The sequence below is a fragment of the Anguilla anguilla genome, chromosome 2 (assembly GCF_013347855.1).
Source record: "Anguilla anguilla isolate fAngAng1 chromosome 2, fAngAng1.pri, whole genome shotgun sequence".
Taxonomy (NCBI): domain Eukaryota; kingdom Metazoa; phylum Chordata; class Actinopteri; order Anguilliformes; family Anguillidae; genus Anguilla; species Anguilla anguilla.
In genome coordinates this window covers 63,866,362-63,885,744 of record NC_049202.1, presented here as the reverse complement: position 1 = coordinate 63,885,744, position 19,383 = coordinate 63,866,362, and the positions used below count along the sequence as shown (strand labels likewise).

The 19,383-nt window shown below is 39.5% G+C and overlaps 1 protein-coding gene across 15 annotated transcripts in view; it reads right to left on the bottom strand.

The window, feature by feature from the left end:
* The window catches only part of LOC118220446 (titin-like), a 435,810-nt gene that overhangs the window by 2,068 nt on the left and 414,359 nt on the right, over positions 1 to 19,383 (bottom strand). For all 15 annotated transcript variants that reach the window (XM_035404312.1, XM_035404314.1, XM_035404315.1 and 12 more), the window contains 9 exons: positions 5,921 to 6,232; positions 5,062 to 5,355; positions 4,356 to 4,670; positions 3,771 to 4,064; positions 3,065 to 3,379; positions 2,480 to 2,773; positions 2,028 to 2,321; positions 1,275 to 1,601; positions 263 to 580 (listed from right to left, as the gene is read on the bottom strand). In XM_035404312.1, coding sequence (XP_035260203.1) covers positions 263 to 580; positions 1,275 to 1,601; positions 2,028 to 2,321; positions 2,480 to 2,773; positions 3,065 to 3,379; positions 3,771 to 4,064; positions 4,356 to 4,670; positions 5,062 to 5,355; positions 5,921 to 6,232 — 2,763 coding nt within the window. The remainder of the gene's footprint in view (positions 1 to 262; positions 581 to 1,274; positions 1,602 to 2,027; positions 2,322 to 2,479; positions 2,774 to 3,064; positions 3,380 to 3,770; positions 4,065 to 4,355; positions 4,671 to 5,061; positions 5,356 to 5,920; positions 6,233 to 19,383) is intronic.

Here is a 19,383-nt window from a genome sequence, read left to right as displayed (position 1 = left end):
TTTTTTTTGGGGGGGGGGGGGGGGGGGGGGGTTGCCAATGTATGGCCGTTCATTTGAATGTGCATTTACACATCACCTGGTGTGGAATCATTTCCATTTATTAGTGGATTTTTGATACATTTCTCATGCAAATCAGATATGCTAATTAATTCGAAGACAAAATCATATTTTAAGACATCCTTTCACTAACACCTACATTAGCCTCACTGATGAAATACATACACACGCACACACACACAAAATAAGTAGATAATCTCCATACCGAACACATCAGATATGGTGTGGTTCACTGGCGTCTCTGATGAGTCGTGCGTGACCACACAGGAGTACCCGCCCTTTGCCCGCTCGGACCCCGGCACCAGCAGCCAGCTGTGCATGACGTAGTTGTTGCTCCCGACGACCTGGAGCGGCGGGCTGCTGGAGTAACGGGACGCCGGGAGCCGCTCCCCATTCAGCTCCCAGTGTACATCCGCTTGGGAGGGCGAGAGATCGGACGCCACGCACAGGAGGCTGGCATTGCTGGACTCCACCAGCTCGGAGTCAGACGGGGCCAGGACCTTGACTGTGGGTGGCCTGGTATCTGGGGCCAAAAGTGAACGACAACAACAACACAGCAATCAGTTTTGTTTGTGTGTGTGTGCGAGTGCACGCATGCGTGTGTGTGTGTGTGTGTGTTTAAAAACAAGACCTGAACTAACTCATTACTCAACAAAATTTTTTTGATGAAAACAGCGTTTTTTCAATGACATTTTTTTATTTGTATTTTACCGAGATCATGTAAAAATAATGATCACGTGAGATGATCAAATCTAGTTCTGGAAACCTGCCAGGTGGCTTTCTATTTTCCCTTAAAGTCAGTAACTATGTTAGGCCCAAGAAGATGGGGTGAGGTAATAGGGCCCAGGGGTAGCATACATACAAAGAAGAATACTGGCCCAAGATTTGAGCCTTGAGGTACACCACCCTATCACTGAAGTTAAGAAGGTAAAATTACCAAGTGATACAAAGAATTTCTTTGTTTGATAAACAGAACCGGCAATCCTAGAAATACCAACCCACAGTCTTAATCTACTGATCAGAATAGCATGATCAATAGTGTCAGCAGCCAGAGTAGGGTCAAGCAGTACCAGAACAGAACTCTCCCCTGAATCCGCAACCATCAATAAATCAATAAATCGTCAGTAGTCCTGAGAAAGAATATGCTCAGGAATGCTAATTTGTCATTGGCCTTTTTAAATGGTGCGTTGGAGGCCGACTGTAGGGGAGAAACTCACCTTTAGCTTTCACCAGATGCCTCTCTAAGGGCTTGTCAGAGCACAAGTGCCTGGCCTCGCAGGTGATTCGAGAGCCTGCGCGCCAGTCGCTCCTCTTGGCGTCAAGCGTGCTGCGCACGGTCTCCGTTCCGTTGTCATTCCTGCTCGGCGGCTCCCTCTTGTCTCCCTCCAGAGGGCGCATCCCGTTCACCTTCCAGGTGATGGTGAAGTAGCTTGTGTCAAAGCCGACCAGCAGACAGACGAAAGGAAGGCCCTTCTGTTTCCGCGTGTCCCGGAGCGGGGGCCCAGTCAGGAACAGCTCTGCTGTCTGAGAGGAGGGCGGAGTCACTGAAAGAGCGAGAGGAAGAGACCACAGACCAGATCAGCAAATTATTGCGGTTGAAAGTAAAGTTTGAGGAAGAGCATGGTCAAGTAATTCCTAAATTATGTCATCTAGAAGGTGATCAGTAGACATGACATGAAGTCATGGGAATAAAATCTCCCAATATCCCCAAATCTAGCAATGTTCTGAATAAAACCCATATGTCTACATTATTTTTTGAACATCCATGCTTTTATTATACAGGTTCACAGGCTAATTTGAAGACTTTCTTGACAAAAAGTTCACATAACAAAAGTAGGCAAGTGTGCAGGAAACAACTAATTCCGACACAACAGATTTAGAAAAATATAACATAATTTGCTGACCTGAAAGTCAAAAGAACCCCCCCGCCCACCCCACCCCACCCCACCCCACCCCCCTGTCTCACATACGTGTGCATATGCTGACGTTCTTGGAGATTGGTTTGACCAGAGCCTGGTCCTCAACCACACAGGTGAGGAGGACACCTTTGATCCACTCTTGCTGTAGCACCTCTATCTCACTTGCCACTACGGTGCGTCCATTCTTTGCTGTCACAGTCCTGCTGGCTGCTGCTGGCTTTTCCACTGATTCCAACTGCCATCTGACTTGAGGGTTAAATCCAGAGACCAGACAGAGACCTTTTTGGACCTTCCTTCCTGGTCTCTGTGGGCCTTGCTGCAGGTAAAGCTCGACAGATGTTTCACCTACAAGAAGCATTATGGTCAAGACTTCATCTGCATTCTCTCAGCTTTGGTGGCCAGTTTGAATATTTCATTTGTCTGAATGATTATGAGATTTTTCTAAAATAAGCTGACAAGGGCAATGAATTGAGCGGCCTTTGTAATTTCAGTTACCCAGTTACCTGTTATGTTTATGGTCCCCCTTACAGTGCCGAAACATTTGTGTTGGACTTCACATGTGAGTGACTTCACGGATTTCCATTTGTCCTTGGTCAAAGGTAAGTGGTGTTGAAATCCCTGAAGTCTGTTTTCGGAGTCCTTCAGTTCTTCATATTCTTTTGAATCTTCTGTCGTACTTCCATCACTGATCCAACGAACTTTGCTTTTGTAGGCGGTAAACACTTTACAGGTGACTGTGAAACCATCATTTCTTTCAGCACTCTCCAATTGCAGAGATGGTGGAGAAGTGGGATGAGCTGAAAATAAAAAATGGGGTTGAATGCAAAATGTGTATCACAATATACACTGAATGTTTCCTAATGTAGTTCTGTATCTGTACTAGATAGGTGCCATTTCACAATGAGATAACTTAAAAATGCTTACTGGTCCATTAATTATAAAAATACTGCATATGTTGACGTCATAATGGTAAACCAAGCAGTTGTACCTATGTCATAAATGTAAAAACAACATACATGACAGGCATAGACAAGAATATTTCTCAAAATTGAATTCAGTGTAAACCAATTACACCAACTGCCACTTACTTGAGCAAATGCTGGTGGAGAGTTTTTTTGAGTTTGATTTATGGGTAACTTTGCAAGTATACTCTGAGCCAGAAAGCCATTTTTCATTGTCAACGTTCAGCTGGTTGGTTTGGCTGAACGTTTTATCATCGTTCACCATAATCCTCGCATTTTTAGAGCCTTGAATAGGTATTTTGTCCTCTTCCCATTCTACTGTGATTTCTTTTGGGTAAAAGCCGGTCAGTGAGCAGACCAAAGTGACCTTATTGGCTTCTGCTGGGTCACTCCTGAGCTGGCGGTACAGTTTTATCATACTGGGAAAAGTGGGCTTTAGAGCTGGAACAAGAAAAACAAAATAAGAGTGAGACTTTAACCCCAGCGAATGAATGACTTACCTACTTTTAATTTACTCATTTATACATGGCCACAACAGATAAGAACACTCAGCTTGAGTGTGTGTGTGTTTGTGTGTGTGTGTATACTTGCATTCCTGTGTGTGAGTGTGTGTGTATCTGTGTTTCTTGCACCAACACAGCAATTTTATTTCCCAGTGGCACTATTATGATAACTATTATTACTGTCAAGACTTTTTCAACAATGCACTCTCTGTCTGCTTTGGTGGCCTGTTTGAATGCTGCATTTGTCTGAATGATTATTAGATTTTTCTAAAATAAGCTGACAAGGGCAATGAATTGAGCGGCCTTTGTAATTTCAGTTACCCAGTTACCTGTTATGTTTATGGTCCCCCTTACAGTGCCGAAACATTTGTGTTGGACTTCACATGTGAGTGACTTCACAGATTTCCATTTGTCCTTGGTCAAAGGTAAGTGGTGTTGAAATCCCTGAAGTCTGTTTTCGGAGTCCTTCAGTTCTTCATATTCTTTTGAATCTTCTGTCGTACTTCCATCACTGATCCAACGAACTTTGCTTTTGTAGGCGGTAAACACTTTACAGGTGACTGTGAAACCATCATTTCTTTCAGCACTCTCCAATTGCAGAGATGGTGGAGAAGTGGGATGAGCTGAAAATAAAAAATGGGGTTGAATGCAAAATGTGTATCACAATATACACTGAATGTTTCCTAATGTAGTTCTGTATCTGTACTAGATAGGTGCCATTTCACAATGAGATAACTTAAAAATGCTTACTGGTCCATTAATTATAAAAATACTGCATATGTTGATGTCATAATGGTAAACCAAGCAGTTGTACCTATGTCATAAATGTAAAAACAACATACATGACAGGCATAGACAAGAATATTTCTCAAAATTGAATTCAATGTAAACCAATTACACCAACTGCCACTTACTTGAGCAAATGCTGGTGGAGAGTTTTTTTGAGTTTGATTTATGGGTAACTTTGCAAGTATACTCTGAGCCAGAAAGCCATTTTTCATTGTCAACGTTCAGCTGGTTGGTTTGGCTGAACGTTTTATCATCGTTCACCATAATCCTCGCATTTTTAGAGCCTTGAATAGGTATTTTGTCCTCTTCCCATTCTACTGTGATTTCTTTTGGGTAAAAGCCGGTCAGTGAGCAGACCAAAGTGACCTTATTGGCTTCTGCTGGGTCACTCCCGAGCTGGCGGTACAGTTTTATCATACTGGGAAAAGTGGGCTTTAGAGCTGGAACAAGAAAAACAAAATAAGAGTGAGACTTTAACCCCAGCGAATGAATGACTTACCTACTTTTAATTTACTCATTTATACATGGCCACAACAGATAAGAACACTCAGCTTGAGTGTGTGTGTGTTTGTGTGTGTGTGTATACTTGCATTCCTGTGTGTGAGTGTGTGTGTATCTGTGTTTCTTGCACCAACACAGCAATTTTATTTCCCAGTGGCACTATTATGATAACTATTATTACTGTCAAGACTTTTTCAACAATGCACTCTCTGTCTGCTTTGGTGGCCTGTTTGAATGCTGCATTTGTCTGAATGATTATGAGATTTTTCTAAAATAAGCTGACAAGGGCAATGAATTGAGCGGCCTTTGTAATTTCAGTTACCCAGTTACCTGTTATGTTTATGGTCCCCCTTACAGTGCCGAAACATTTGTGTTGGACTTCACATGTGAGTGACTTCACAGATTTCCATTTGTCCTTGGTCAAAGGTAAGTGGTGTTGAAATCCCTGAAGTCTGTTTTCGGAGTCCTTCAGTTCTTCATATTCTTTTGAATCTTCTGTCGTACTTCCATCACTGATCCAACGAACTTTGCTTTTGTAGGCGGTAAACACTTTACAGGTGACTGTGAAACCATCATTTCTTTCAGCACTCTCCAATTGCAGAGATGGTGGAGAAGTGGGATGAGCTGAAAATAAAAAATGGGGTTGAATGCAAAATGTGTATCACAATATACACTGAATGTTTCCTAATGTAGTTCTGTATCTGTACTAGATAGGTGCCATTTCACAATGACAAATTGTATTCATCTATTAACAGGGGCATTAAGAACTCAGAATGTTTCCTGATTTAATAATTGTAAAAAGTGTGTATATGTTGATTTCACAATGAGAAAAACTAAACAAAAAAAAAACCAACAACAGTGATGACTATGTCATAATGCTAAAAACAACATGCATGGTGATGGTACGATGATAAACTGAGCATCTGTACTGAGGTCATAATGGTCAGTTTCTGTGTATGGTGATACATTGCCAGAACTGGGTCTGAGCAATAGAATAGGAGACTTGTATTCCCCTGTAAGAGGACACCAAAGAGGAATTTGGTGCCAATGTTTTCAAACATGTTAATGTACTAACAGTCAAATGTACGTAAACTCACTCTTTCACATCCCTTAACCCAAGACAGGCATAGTCAAGAATATTCCTCAAAATTGAAGTCAGTGTAAACCTGTCACGCCAACTGCCACTTACTTGAGCAAATGCTGGTGGAGAGTTTTTCTGAGTTTGATTTATGGGTAACTTTGCAAGTATACTCTGAGCCAGAAAGCCATTTTTCATTGTCAATGTCCAGCTGGTTGGTTTGGCTGAACGTTTTATCATCGTCCTTCGTTTGTCTCACTGTTTTAGAGTCTTGAATAGGTATTGTGTCCTCTTCCCATTCTACTGTGATTTCTTTTGGGTAAAAGCCGGTCAGTGAGCAGACCAAAGTGACTGTTTTGGCTTTTGCTGAGTCACTCCTCATCTCGAGGAACAGTGACATTTTGGGAATAATTGGCGGTTCAGCTGGAATCAAGAAAGAATTAAGAGTGAGACATTAACCCAAGAAAATGAATGAATTATATACATTTTATTTACTCATTTATACATGATCACAACAACTGATAAGAGCACTCATCTGTTTTCCACTGACAGTGTAATGATAAGTTCCTTTGCCTTTTATTTTGTAATTAAACTTTTCAAATACTCAGGTGACGATATGATTGTCGCCACAGAGAAATTCATACAGCATTATCAAGGAAATACTGTCAGAGAATCTAAATACTTTCTTTAGTATCCTTAAATTCATACAGACCAATTATTTTGAACGTATTTACATGTTTATGAATTTCTGTCCTTAAGATATACGTTTATTTGAGTCAAGACTGATAACCAAATAGCGCCATCGTGTGGACACATAAGATTTTTAACATAGTGTTCTCAAATCTGTCCTCAAGATGGCACTAGTGTCTTTACTGGGCTACATATCACAAGCCCGCTCTGACTAGACTTGGCGCTGTTGTGGCATTTTTTCTGTAAACAAATCTCTAAAACACTCTGCTTAGACTGAAGGGTTTGTTCAAATCAATGGAGCCAAATTCAACTCCAAAACATCTGTCTACAAAATATGTGTATATATAGTGCATATGTTTGTTGGGAACACTTGTTTCCTGCAAACGATGCAGTGACTCATTTGTCTGCAACGCACAGGAAACACACACATGTAACAACAGCCACACTTTGCAAACATCAATTGAAAATTGTGCAAAGCAAGTACCAAGAATTTTCTTGAAAAATCTAGGAATGACAGTACTACCTAAACTCCAGCTTTACAGAGCACTGATAAACAGAGTAGCCTTTTATCTGTAAGGGGCCATTCTCTCATGCTTTTTGTGGGATTACTAGTTTCCTGTTAACTGAAATATGCCAGCCCTGCAATAGATTGGCGACCTGTCCAAAGTGTATTCTTGCCTCTTGCCCAATGCATGCTGAGATAGGCTCCAGCACCCCGACCCTGACCAGAATAAGCTGGTAGAGATAATGGATGGATGGATAGATGAAATGTGGCAGTTTTGTGTGCTGAGTTCATCAATAAGCCATGTAATTCATTACACTTATTTGACTGTTCGTTCTCCATTGAATTAAAATGTGTTTCATGCATTTCTCTGAGATTATGATTTTGAACTGAATTTCTGATTATGTAAATATGACTATTTTAATAAATTTTTGAGAAAAGTTTTTATTTCCAAGAAATTAAAGCGTTGCAGATTGTTACTTATTTGCCTATTTAATTTTAATAAAAATAAATAAATAAATAAATTTGCATAATTACGTGTTTCAAATCTAAAAATGTTATATAGTTATTCTCTAATTTAGCTAAGACAAAAACACAAGGAATAGAAAAGTCTGTCACTGATCATCTGATTTATTACTAAGTGGCACCTTCAAGTTTATCATTGAGTGTCTGAAAATTAAGCTCTAAAGATAAATCCAGAAAAATAATTAGAGCTCCTAAAAACTGCACAGTAAAATTTCAAGATTAATTCAGCTCTGACAGAATACATTATGAGTCCAATCAGAACTATATTTAGTCGGTAAGTGTTGATTTAACACTGAACATTTTACTTTCTACCTGTTCAACGTTCAATTTCCAGATGTGTTTTTGCTGTGGAGTGTTATTGTTCCCGATTTGCTCTTTTGTTTCTGATGAAAAAACACTTTAGGTTTCCCCTTCAGGTACGCATTAAAATACACAGTAAACTGACAGCATTTCTGAGGTTTTTTGGTCCTTAGACCAAAAAACAGTTCAGTTTGTGTATACCCTGAACATGAAGCTGTACTTGAGATTGCAGCAGCTTAAAAATAAAATAAAACACCCAATTTTCTGTAGCTTTCAAGATTGAAGATTTTTACCCCAAAAATAAAATGGCATTACGTTTTAAATAGCCTTTTTTCCAATCAATATGAAGACATCTTTAAACAAGCAAAATACATCTACAGCAATCAACAGACTGTTCATATAATACTCAGCAGCTTTGTATAATCTGCATATTTGATATCCATATATATTATATTTTATATTATCCACCTGAGTATAAATATTCACATTTCATTGTAAAGGATGGTGATCAATTATTAATATACGCCTACATTTGATTTCAGCGATAAGGAACTTGTGATAAATGTCACCAAGACATTGCGGTGAATCAAAATCTACAGAAAATTAAAAAAAATGTGTCTTCTTCAGACTTTAGCACAGGGTCCTTCCTGTCACCTGTGCATAATGTCTTTGCTAACCACACTTTGTAGCAAGGCTGATTATCAGTTGTGAGTGAGTGCTGGTACTTCTGGTTTAATTAGATTAAAAATGCATTGCTCTTTTAATGATTTGGTTTGGTTTGTATTTCGAAACCACACCGGTGTAAACCTGTCATAAAAAAAGTCAGAGCAACAGTGGGTTGCGGGTAATGCAAATGTGCGACTTGCAAATGCACGCAGAGAACGAGAAACACAGCTGCCTGTGGAGCCTCGGTGAGTCGCAGGTGAGGATTTTTTGCGGTTGAGTTTCGGTTCTGCTTGTACACTCTCGGGTGCTTTTTTGGGACCTGGGCGTTACTTAACGTTTCCGTCCTCAGGGCGATCCGCTTGCTGAAGCCTGACTGCCCACATGTACCGTCGTTTCCTCATTCTCGTTCACAGCTGTCAGATACAGTCAGTTAAAGGTAATTAAAGGTAATTATTACAAGAATGAATCTGAGCCCCCTAAATCCCGCCACCCTAAATAAAATATCAGATGATTAATTATTTTTCATCTCTATCCAGCATACAGGCCGCCATGCAGTGGCTATTTTATACATGTGCTATGAAAGTATGTCTACATTGAGGCGCAATATGGACTGATGCAATACTGCACAAATGCTTCCTTGGATAACTCTAAAATTTTACTTGAGTTTGTTATACCTGTATTAAAAAAAAAAATTATTTTTAGATTTTCTCAACCGAAAAATAGCTGAAGCTACATATCTTTTTTCCGAAGTCACAAACATTATCTGGTGTAGCCTTGAGGTCACTGGTATCAGTTTATGTACATATCTGCGTTGTACTAAATAGCCAAACCTAATTTTTTTTTACTCCAGTTTGTTTGAGCTATATATTTTTTTGGTTTTCTCAATTAATGATTTTTTGCTTTGTTTGTATGAACCAAATATTTTTCGGTTGAGAAAACCTAAAAAAAATGTAACAAACTCAAGTAAAATTTTAGAGCTGATTATCAGTTGTGAGTGAGTGCTGGTACTTCTGGTTTAATTAGATTAAAAAATGCATTGCTCTTTTAATGATAGGTTTGGTTTGTATTTCAAAACCACACCGGTGTAAACCTGTCATAAAAAAAAGTTTTCTCAACCGAAAAATAGCTGAAGCTACATATGTTTTTTCCAAAGTCACAAATTTTATCTGGTGTAGCCTTGAGGTCACTGGTATCAGTTTATGTACATATCTGCGTTGTACTAAATAGCCACATCTGTATACATTGAAAAAATATTTCAGTAGATAAACCTAATTTTTTTTACTCCAGTTTGTTTGAGCTATATATTTTTTTGGTTTTCTTAATTAAAGATTTTTTTGCTTTGTTTGTATGAACCAAATATTTTTCGGTTGAGAAAACCTAAAAAAAATGTAACAAACTAAAGTAAAATTTTAGAGTTATGCAAGGAAGCATTTGTGCAGTGTTGCATGAGTCTACATTGCTTCTCATTGTAGACATACTTTCATAGCACTATGACTATGACTATGAGGGGGTCTTCAAGAAAAGGATTAAAAACTCCCTCTTTTGTATGTTTATGCTCATACAAAAGAGGGAATTTTTAACCCTTTTCTTGAAGACCCCGTCATAGTCACAGTCATTGACTCTATTTTGCGAGCTAGTCTATGCTTTTATTTTCTTGAATTTGTAACATAATCTTTGCAATTTGAGCACAGACAGCAGTGGGTTGGGAATCAGATTAGAATCGGACATGTTGTTTAGTCATCAGTTATAACCTTTTTAAATATCAATTAAAAAAAAAAAATATAATTATATTTACAAAACTATTCTTTTTTAAAAAAACATTGCAACAATAACGAAAGGCCATGAATGAACCTTGTTAAAGAACTAGCTCCTCAGAAATGTAGCATAGGTTTACTTGTACAAGTGCTGTCAGTGATGTTTCAGTTGGTTCATTGTTTCACATTTTAGGTGCGACTGATTATAATTCATTCTATGTCTCTCAATATGGACACCAAAATATGTTAATATTTTCCATGAGATCGCTTCAGGAAATAAACCAACTGATAGACAAACAACAACAAAAATGTATATCAGGTAAAACCTGAATATGAATAAATAACTTATCATTGAAATTCAGTGTGAGATATAATCAGTCCAATGGTCATGCTTCTGTAGTCCCAGATGGAGCTTTCACTTCCCCACATCTCATTTGAATAAAGGCAAATTAAACCAAAATATAGTCATGAAATTATCATTACTCATTCGAAGCTACTTGAAACTACATGTGCGTGTGTGTAAGTGTGTGAGTGTGTGTGTGTGTGTGTGTGTGTGTATATGCATTATATACACACATACATACAATCCTATTACTTCTGCACTCCAGAAGTAATGAAACAACTGGCTGTTCAGATGTTTCTTGGCCAGCTGTGTGTTGTTGTGTCCTTAGTTCATGCGCAAGAAAGCTAACATAAGTTCTATAAGTGATTTTAGGTGTGAAATTTGCATTTGGAGTCTATTGCTGTTGTCTCTCAACATGAATTTTCAATGGCAGTAAAGCAGGCCATCATGAGATGGACAAATGAGAATAAAATGATCAGAGACATAGTTAAGACATTGGGTGTGTCAAAATATAACTGTTTGGTACATAGTTAAAATGCAAGAATTCACTTGCAAGCTCAGCAATAGCAAACAGCCCGGTAGACCACAGAAAACCACAGTAGTGGATGACCAAAGAATGCTCTCAATTGTGAAGAAAAACTCCTTTTCAATTGTCAAAAAAGATCAAGAACGCTCTCCACGTTGTTGACCTAGATGTATCAAACATTAATATAAAGACTATATAACACTACCATACAACCATACCATACAACTCAAGGGGTTCACTGCAAAATACAATCCACTAGTAAGCCTCAAGAACAGAATATGCAGGTTACAGTTTACTAAAAAGTCCTCCTGTAGTTTTGTCGTTGAGAAAAAAGTTGAGACGAGAATTAATCAGTAGCATAGTGATGGTAACAGGAAAGTGTGGAGAAAAAAAGCAACTGGTCTTGATCCAAAACAATATATAAAATGATGTTATGAAACTTGGTCATATTCAAAACACAAAACCAGGTCTTTTAGTCTTTTTGAAAAACGGACAAGTAACAAAGTAATGGAGACAACAAATGTGTAGAAGCAACAGGCCAACATGTTTTATTTGAAATAGGGGGTGGGGGGGGGGGGGGGGGGTGGTACAATTAAATATGTACAGAGTAACTTCACAGAAAATCATAATAAATTGTCTTTCACACAGAGGTGTTGTTTCAATAGAAAAACATACTTGCATATATAAGAGGTATTTGAGCAAGCAGAATCCACACACAAAAGCACACAAACATATTTCTTCTCATCTGTTCCTCATTTCACCTGTAATTAGGGAAAAGCATGTATGTAAGTACATGAAAAACAAGCATGTACTTTGTCACAAATCAATGAAAAATAGAAGCTGTGAACACTGAAGTCTTGCCTATTCCTCACAAAAAAATATTTAGTTACCTAAATACATTTCTTTGTTTTTCCAGTACGCATTTCAAGATAAATTACCATTGCCATCACGCCTACATTTCTGTGTTTAACTACACATGCAAGAATATAGTTCCTAATTAGATTTGCTGTTAAAGTAAAAGAAGAAACGAAGATTGCGTCTGTTAAAATAAGGCTATTTCACCTCATATTCAGCCTCATGTCTCTCAGCTCAACAATGTGTTTTGTTTTCCTTCATGTTTAATATTAGTAAAATTACCCGGGCATATTAAATGTTATGCATATAAACTAACTTAAAAATCTAATATTGAAATATACTGTCATGTTTGGTGCAATGAATCATGTCTTATTGCTTAGTGCTCTTTAACTTGGTTGAGAATTAAATTCAATCAAGAATTTTATTTAGCATGCCCTGAGGCAACCAAATTTCAAATGACTAAATAAAATATCAGGTTTTTCTATGACCTCCAAAAATACACAACCGTGATTTTGTTTTGAGCCGAAAATTTTTGAAATTTCCAGGGGTGAAAAAAAAAAAACTATCGCTGTCTTAAATTTGTTATTATTGTTATTATGTCCTGTGTAATTTCGATTTAACATTGCTGTAAGTCAGCCTCGGGGAAATATGTGAATGTAGCCCCTGATCTGAACTACATTTTAAAACATTTTTTTTTAAGTGGAGCAAGGGCTCATGAAATGAACACTATTTACTATTACTATTACTATTTACCAGTTGTTGGGTTCGTGGAACCTTAAAACCTAATCAGGCTTTACTCTCCTCAGTAGTCAAGACCACAGCCCGAGAAAAGTCATGTAACCGTGTGGATAACACGCTGATGATGAGCCTCTGTCCATCCCACACTCAGTTATCAATGTGGTTACCTTAATGGCAGTAGCTCCAATACCATAGAAGAGAGTGATGAGGAAGAGGAAGATGAAAGCAATGGCCGTGTTGGCTGCGCAGTCATCCTCAACATCCATGGATTCGCAGCCCCAATGATCGAACAGCACACTCTGTTCTGAAAGAGGGAGGAGACAGCGTTACAGCATTTCTTTGTCTTCGTCCCAGGCTCGCAGGCTATGTAGTAATTATTACATTACATTTACCAAAGGTCAGTGTAACAACTACAAAGCACAGGTCCGATAAGGTACAGTACTCATTATGTAACAGTTATCCATAGCCATGAACACATTAAGTCCAGTTCGCACAGTAAACATAGGCTAGGTCAGAATATTATTGTGAGTAAAACTAGGACCAAGATAGCAAGCGACTCCAGGCTGAATCTCGCCTGATTCTGGCCCAAAGTCAGCATAGATCGATCCGGTCCGGAGTCGCTTGCTATCTGGGGAGGCCTGGTGGCAAGCTACAAGATAACAATATAAGTGCAATATAAGCGCTGGATGGAGATATAAATGTAGCACGAAAGTGTTAGAGAAACAAGATATAAAGACACAAGTGATAAGAGCAATCCTAGATTGGTAGTGCCCCACAAAGTACTGAAAGTTAGTCCAGGTATAGTCTGAAGAGATATGTCTTCAGACGACGACGAAAGATGAGCAATGACAAAGTGGTTCGTAGAGGAATGGGGAGTTCACTCCACCACTGGGCAGCTAGGGTGGAGGAGCGCCATGGTTGGGACGAGCGAGAACCATTCACACGGCTAGCAGGGAGTTGTCGAGTTGGCGTGTTGGGTCGAATCATGTCCTGTATGTAGGCAAAGGCTGTCATGTTGGCTCCACTGTTGGTCAGGGTCACAACTTTGAACCTGTTTCTGGCAGCGACCAGTAGCCAGTGAAGTGACCTCAGCAGGGGAGTGACATGTTTTAAAAAGGTCGTCGTATTTTAGAATGTCTTCTTTTCTTCTTGTTAGCGTGTTGCTAGTGCTAACTGCTTATTACGTAACACTGGGCTTCATTCACAAAACTTTTCGTAATTTCATCTCACTTTTGTACTTCATAAAAGTTCCCTCCGAAAAAGCGACGTGGGAGTCATGAGACTTGCACAGACCTTCGATTTTCTGCGTACAGCTGGTGTATCAGAGGATGAATGCCAATTGTTCATAAATTGAATGTGTGTGTCTGTTCATGTTGTTTTGCATAAGGAAACACTAGCAATCCCATAAAATGTATGCCACCAACAGGGTTGTGTGGAAACATCATCCATTCATCGCGGTCTGCAAACATATCTGCCCCTCGTGTGCTTGGCCTCTAAAGACTCACGCAGATTCTGATCTTATCAAAGAACAAATTCAGACAAGAAAAAAATGATGAATGCTGAAATGTTCATGGAAACATTTGGAAGTTCAGCTAACCATCAAATTTAATTGTGTGCATGCTTAGTGCATTAGCTGTCCTGATTATTTAGGGTAAAAAAAATCACTGCTTTCCTTTTTTAAACGACTGTGCAGAGACTATATCCTTCAGTTTTCAACCATGTTTCTGTTGACACCCAAATGTTTCTGGATTGTTATAGAAGGTGAGATATTTCTCCGCAAGTATTTTCAATCCGCTAGGGTCCAGAAGGTCACGTGATTGCTCTTTGGTCGGGCATATTGAAAGTGTTAGGTTAGAAGGAAAGAAGGGCCATTACTCATTTGATTCACACAGTTCTCCAGCTAAAAGATACTCTCATCCCCCCTGGACCACATAATCAAGGCCGTAATCCATGTTGTAATTATTTCCGGCTTTGAAGTTATGTCTCAGTTTTATGATATGGCTCAGTCTCCCTGCCTGTAGTCTAACTATTGAAAGGAAATGCCTTTCTTTTTTCATGTGCTCAGAAATTAGGTATCAGACAATCCCACGGACTCACTGAGAGGTTGTCAGTAAAAATGAATTTAATCTCCTACACAAAATAAATGCATTTTTGGTGTCCAAGGTAACTTCAAAATGGCGGTTGGTGATGAAGAATAAGAAGGAAAAGTGAATGTTATGCCATTGAGTTTGTCTGAAAGGTACTTTCTGAAAAAAATGAAGTAATAATAATAATAATAATAATAATAATAATATGTACTACTATAACTGTATGTATTGTTGACTGATATGAAAGTGTGTGATTTAGGGACCTTTGTAGAATGGACCTCTGAGTAGATTGCTATCTTGCATGAGTGTTGGAAAGCTCTTCAAATCATGACATGTATCAATTAAGCCGCAGAGATTTTCTCTCATGTAGTAGATTTCTTCAGCTTAGGCAGTTTTGAACAGGTCTTTTTTCCACTTGGGGAACCTGCTTCCTTATGAGGAACGGGGCTTGGGAGCTTTGTCTCATCACACCATATTGCTAGGCCAGCTGCCAGTTCCCCACATATTCATGGGAAGACAAGCTCCTTAATCTCACTGTGTGGAGCATTCATGTTGAAGTGACCCTGACCTGTCTAAATAAAGTTTTTGTTTTTTGGTGGTGTCTATCGCCTTCTTGGCTTGCTTCTGAAAAACCTGTGGGTGAACCAGGGAGCAAACCTGCGCTGCTACTCGGGGTGACTTGACAAGAGTCGATAGAGGACAACACAAGTCCGAGACAGGACACAGACCCAGAGACACACGGACAGGGACACAGTGCTTTGCCAACCACACAGCATGACAAAAGCATGTCCTGGTTACCTCTCCTGCCCTATCTTTGTGTTACAGGCTTAATGAGAGTGAACCGCAAGGACACAACTGAACAAACAGACAGACAGCCTCAAAGATCCAACAAACTGCGTTGAAGTTTTAATCTTCATTAACACTATATTGTTTGAAATAATTAACTTCCCAAAGCACTGCCACACAATGACAGCACTGACTCTAAAAATTGCCTCCTATGCACAACCATCTGTCTTTAATTGGTTTGGATTCCTTTATTTAAGCTGTCCTAAATGGTTATTTTTCCTTAAGCTATTTTTGTTGCGCTATCTTTTGCACAATTTGCACAATGTCAGACATTCTTTTTCTTATGTGAATAAATGACAGCAGTTCAATGTGCACATGACTAGCATAGCACATTCAAGGCTTTATCTAAAGTATCAATTCACCATATTGTGAATTACAGCATGAGAGCTGAGGCTAGACTACAACTGTAAATGTGTCCTATTTGAGAACCAATGCCACGCCTTTATCTCTCTGTAGGCTGATAAATAAATAACAGTAATGATTAAGAGCTCTGAATTGCTTTCATGTTTCATCTTGAAATCAAAAGCTACATTCTTCCTTTATTTTCACTTTCTGCTGTCAATGGAGTTATCATGGCTCTGATCGCTGCAACCGCATATTTCCATTACCTCTGCCACCATCCCCAAATTAGAGCATGCACACCACACAGACTGCACGGACATGCCACTTTTATTTATTAATTTTTATTTTCATTTTGTTACTGCATTTTAAAAAACTTTAAAGAAAGAGGGGCACTCAGACAGGCAGGCAGACAGACAGACATACAGGCAGACACTGCGTTTCAGTCGGACTGAATACGACCCAACGGAATGACAATGTGCGCCACAGAACAGGAATGGGATCAGGAACCGGAACAGAAACAGAAACAGGAATGGGAACAGGAACTGGAACAGGAACAGGAACGGGAATTTGCACAGTCAAGCCTCGCAGTTTTGAGGACGACACAGGTCTAGGCTAACGGTGGTGGACTTCTTGGACACACTGTCGATAGTCCTAACTATCGTTTTCGATAACTTGTCGAATGCGGCTTCGTGGTGCACCACACAGCTGTACATGATGCCATTGTTCCAGTCCTCAGCACTGATGGACAGCTGGCTGTACACAGAGTATACGCGTTCTGTTTTCACCACCTGGGTGGTTTGGAACATTGCTCTATCCACAGGTTTATCATCAGCACGCCAAGAGAACAGCACCTCCTTGGGGTAGAATCCTTTAGCATAGCAGATCAGGGTCACGTCGTGGCCGTTATTTTTTGCGGTTGTGGTCATTAGGAAGACGGAAGGAGGCCGCGGTTCGTTTCCTGAAAATATGCGATTGTGGTTATGACTTTTTTTTAGCTGGGTACTTACAGTGCTACTATGAAGTGGACAAAGCCTCATCCTTGTGTGAGAAATTGCTATTCAGCGGGAAGGTGATTTAAAGACTAAACCCTGAGGCAAAGACTCAGCAACAGTGTCTGTTACACTGAATGCAGTTACATTGCAATTACTGTGTATAATTTCCCTGTGGTTTGTAAAATTGTTAACCTATGGCTATGTTTTACTTTGGGGCATTGTTGCTTCTGTCAATGCAAACCTTTCACCATTTGAAGCACAGGTTTTTGGAATATTCTTTTCAGTCAGTGTTCTAGAATGTTCTAGTCAGTGTTACATCAGCATTAGAATGTTCAGTTAAGATAACATTCTAATCACATACTTGTGATCTCACACATTAAAGGGTTAAGTATTTCATGAAACCTCATGAGTTTTCATGAGCCTTCTAGAACCCCAGTGTGAAAATGAGATACAACGGGGTGTCCATCACTGAACTGTAGAAATAATCAAAAGACTGACATCTAAACAAAATGAACACATAGGTGTGTGTGACCAATGGGTCACACGTTGTTAACTTGCACCTGCTCCAGGTATTTAAATATGAAAAGCCAAATCAAAGTATTCTCTGAGAGGGGCATCATGTATGGTGACATGCACTGAGAAACACTACAGACAAATGAAGTAGATCAAACATGCTCCTTACACGTATTCTGTTTAGAAAATGGATGAAACCTCAATCTCTTTGCAACCGCTTTTGATCACATAAAGCCTGGAAGAGGAACTTACCATTTTCTCTTCTGTAAGTTACTTTAATCGGATCTGGAGAATCAAAGTGCTTCACGATGCATGTGAACGTGGTTCCGTTGGACCAATTCGCAATATCGATGTAGAGCTTGTGGATTTCGGAACCTCCCACAGATTCCTTGGTGGAGACAAGTGTTTTGCCTTCTTCGTTGTGCCACTCAACTGAATCAATGTTTTCCAGTTTCCCGGTGACATTGCACATGAGCTCGACCCTTTCGTTCAGGAACAGCTCCTCATTGGACGGAGGGATGATTGAGACCTCAACTGGATTTGCTGGGATGCAGCCTGTGGAAGAAGTATACAAAACGTAAGAATACAATGCCACCACCTGCGTGAGTTTTAAAGATGCAAGTTAAATTGATCTGTGCACAAAAAGAGTAATAGAAATGTGAGGAGGAAGTGTAGCACCTTAAGGAATTCTGAAAACACACAGCCCTGTTTCCAAAAGGCCAAGGGCCATTTTCCCATAGGAAGCTCTATTTTTAGGCATTCAGCAGCAATACTCTTATCTACAGTGACGTATGTACTTTGCATTTTTTTTTGTAAAAGGCACTTTGACATTGCAGATAAAGGAAAACCCAGTACAAACAAATCGAAATAAATAAACAAATAAATAAATAACTGCTTTAGACATACCAGGAGATACGTAATGAGCTGTCCTCTGCACATTTCCACCGCGATGCTTAAATTCACAGGAAACATACGTTTCACTTTCCCTCCACTGGCTTTCAGGAAGATGCAAAATGCTGGTGGCACTGTACACGGTCTTCTTATCTGCTTTCGTCTCAACCGCAGGGAGGGTTGTGATCCCTTTGGATATCTCTTCGCCCCTCCATCGCCAGACGAAAGAATGGTCCTTGGGAGAAAATTCACTGGCAAAGCAGGCAAAGGTAGCGGTCTTGTTGTACTTTAGCTCATCCTGAGACGGGGCCATTATATAAAGATGGGCGGACTGGGGAGGGGCGGCTGAAAAACAAACACACGCACATGTATAGATGTGTGCAGACACTGGTGAAAAGAGACACAAGCACAGGCATTGACGCGAAAGCAAAAAAACCAGGCAAATAGTATGGAAAGGAAATACAATGGATCTCAGGTATAATATTGTTTCTTGGTCGTGCACATGGCACGACTACATTACCAAATAGTAAACCCTTTGAAGATTTACACAGAAAAATGCTCAGTGTCAAATCAACTCAGAGCATGCTTTAAACTGTTCCGGTAAATTTATGAGACTCAAGCAAATGTCGTTAGGTTCTGAACTGATGCTGAATAATTTACTGTGTAAAAAGCACACCTGTAGACATATATGTATTTGTTTTGGATTCAAATGCTTTTCTGTGCGCCATTGATCTTGCCTGGTGTAATTGAGCTTGCCAATATGACCAAAAGGCAGGGTTTGCGAGAGTATTTCATTGGTTCCAATACGCCAGACAAGATCAGTTGGACATATAAAAGTATTTGAATCCAAAACAAATACGTATTTGACCCAGGTCTGGGAAAAAAAGAACAAAAACATTGTTCAATGGTGGGTCAGTGGGGCCTAACAGCTGAGTCCATGGAAATAATAAAATGATTTTGTGGGTAACAGCCATCAGAGTTCCTCTGGTGTACCCCTCATCTAG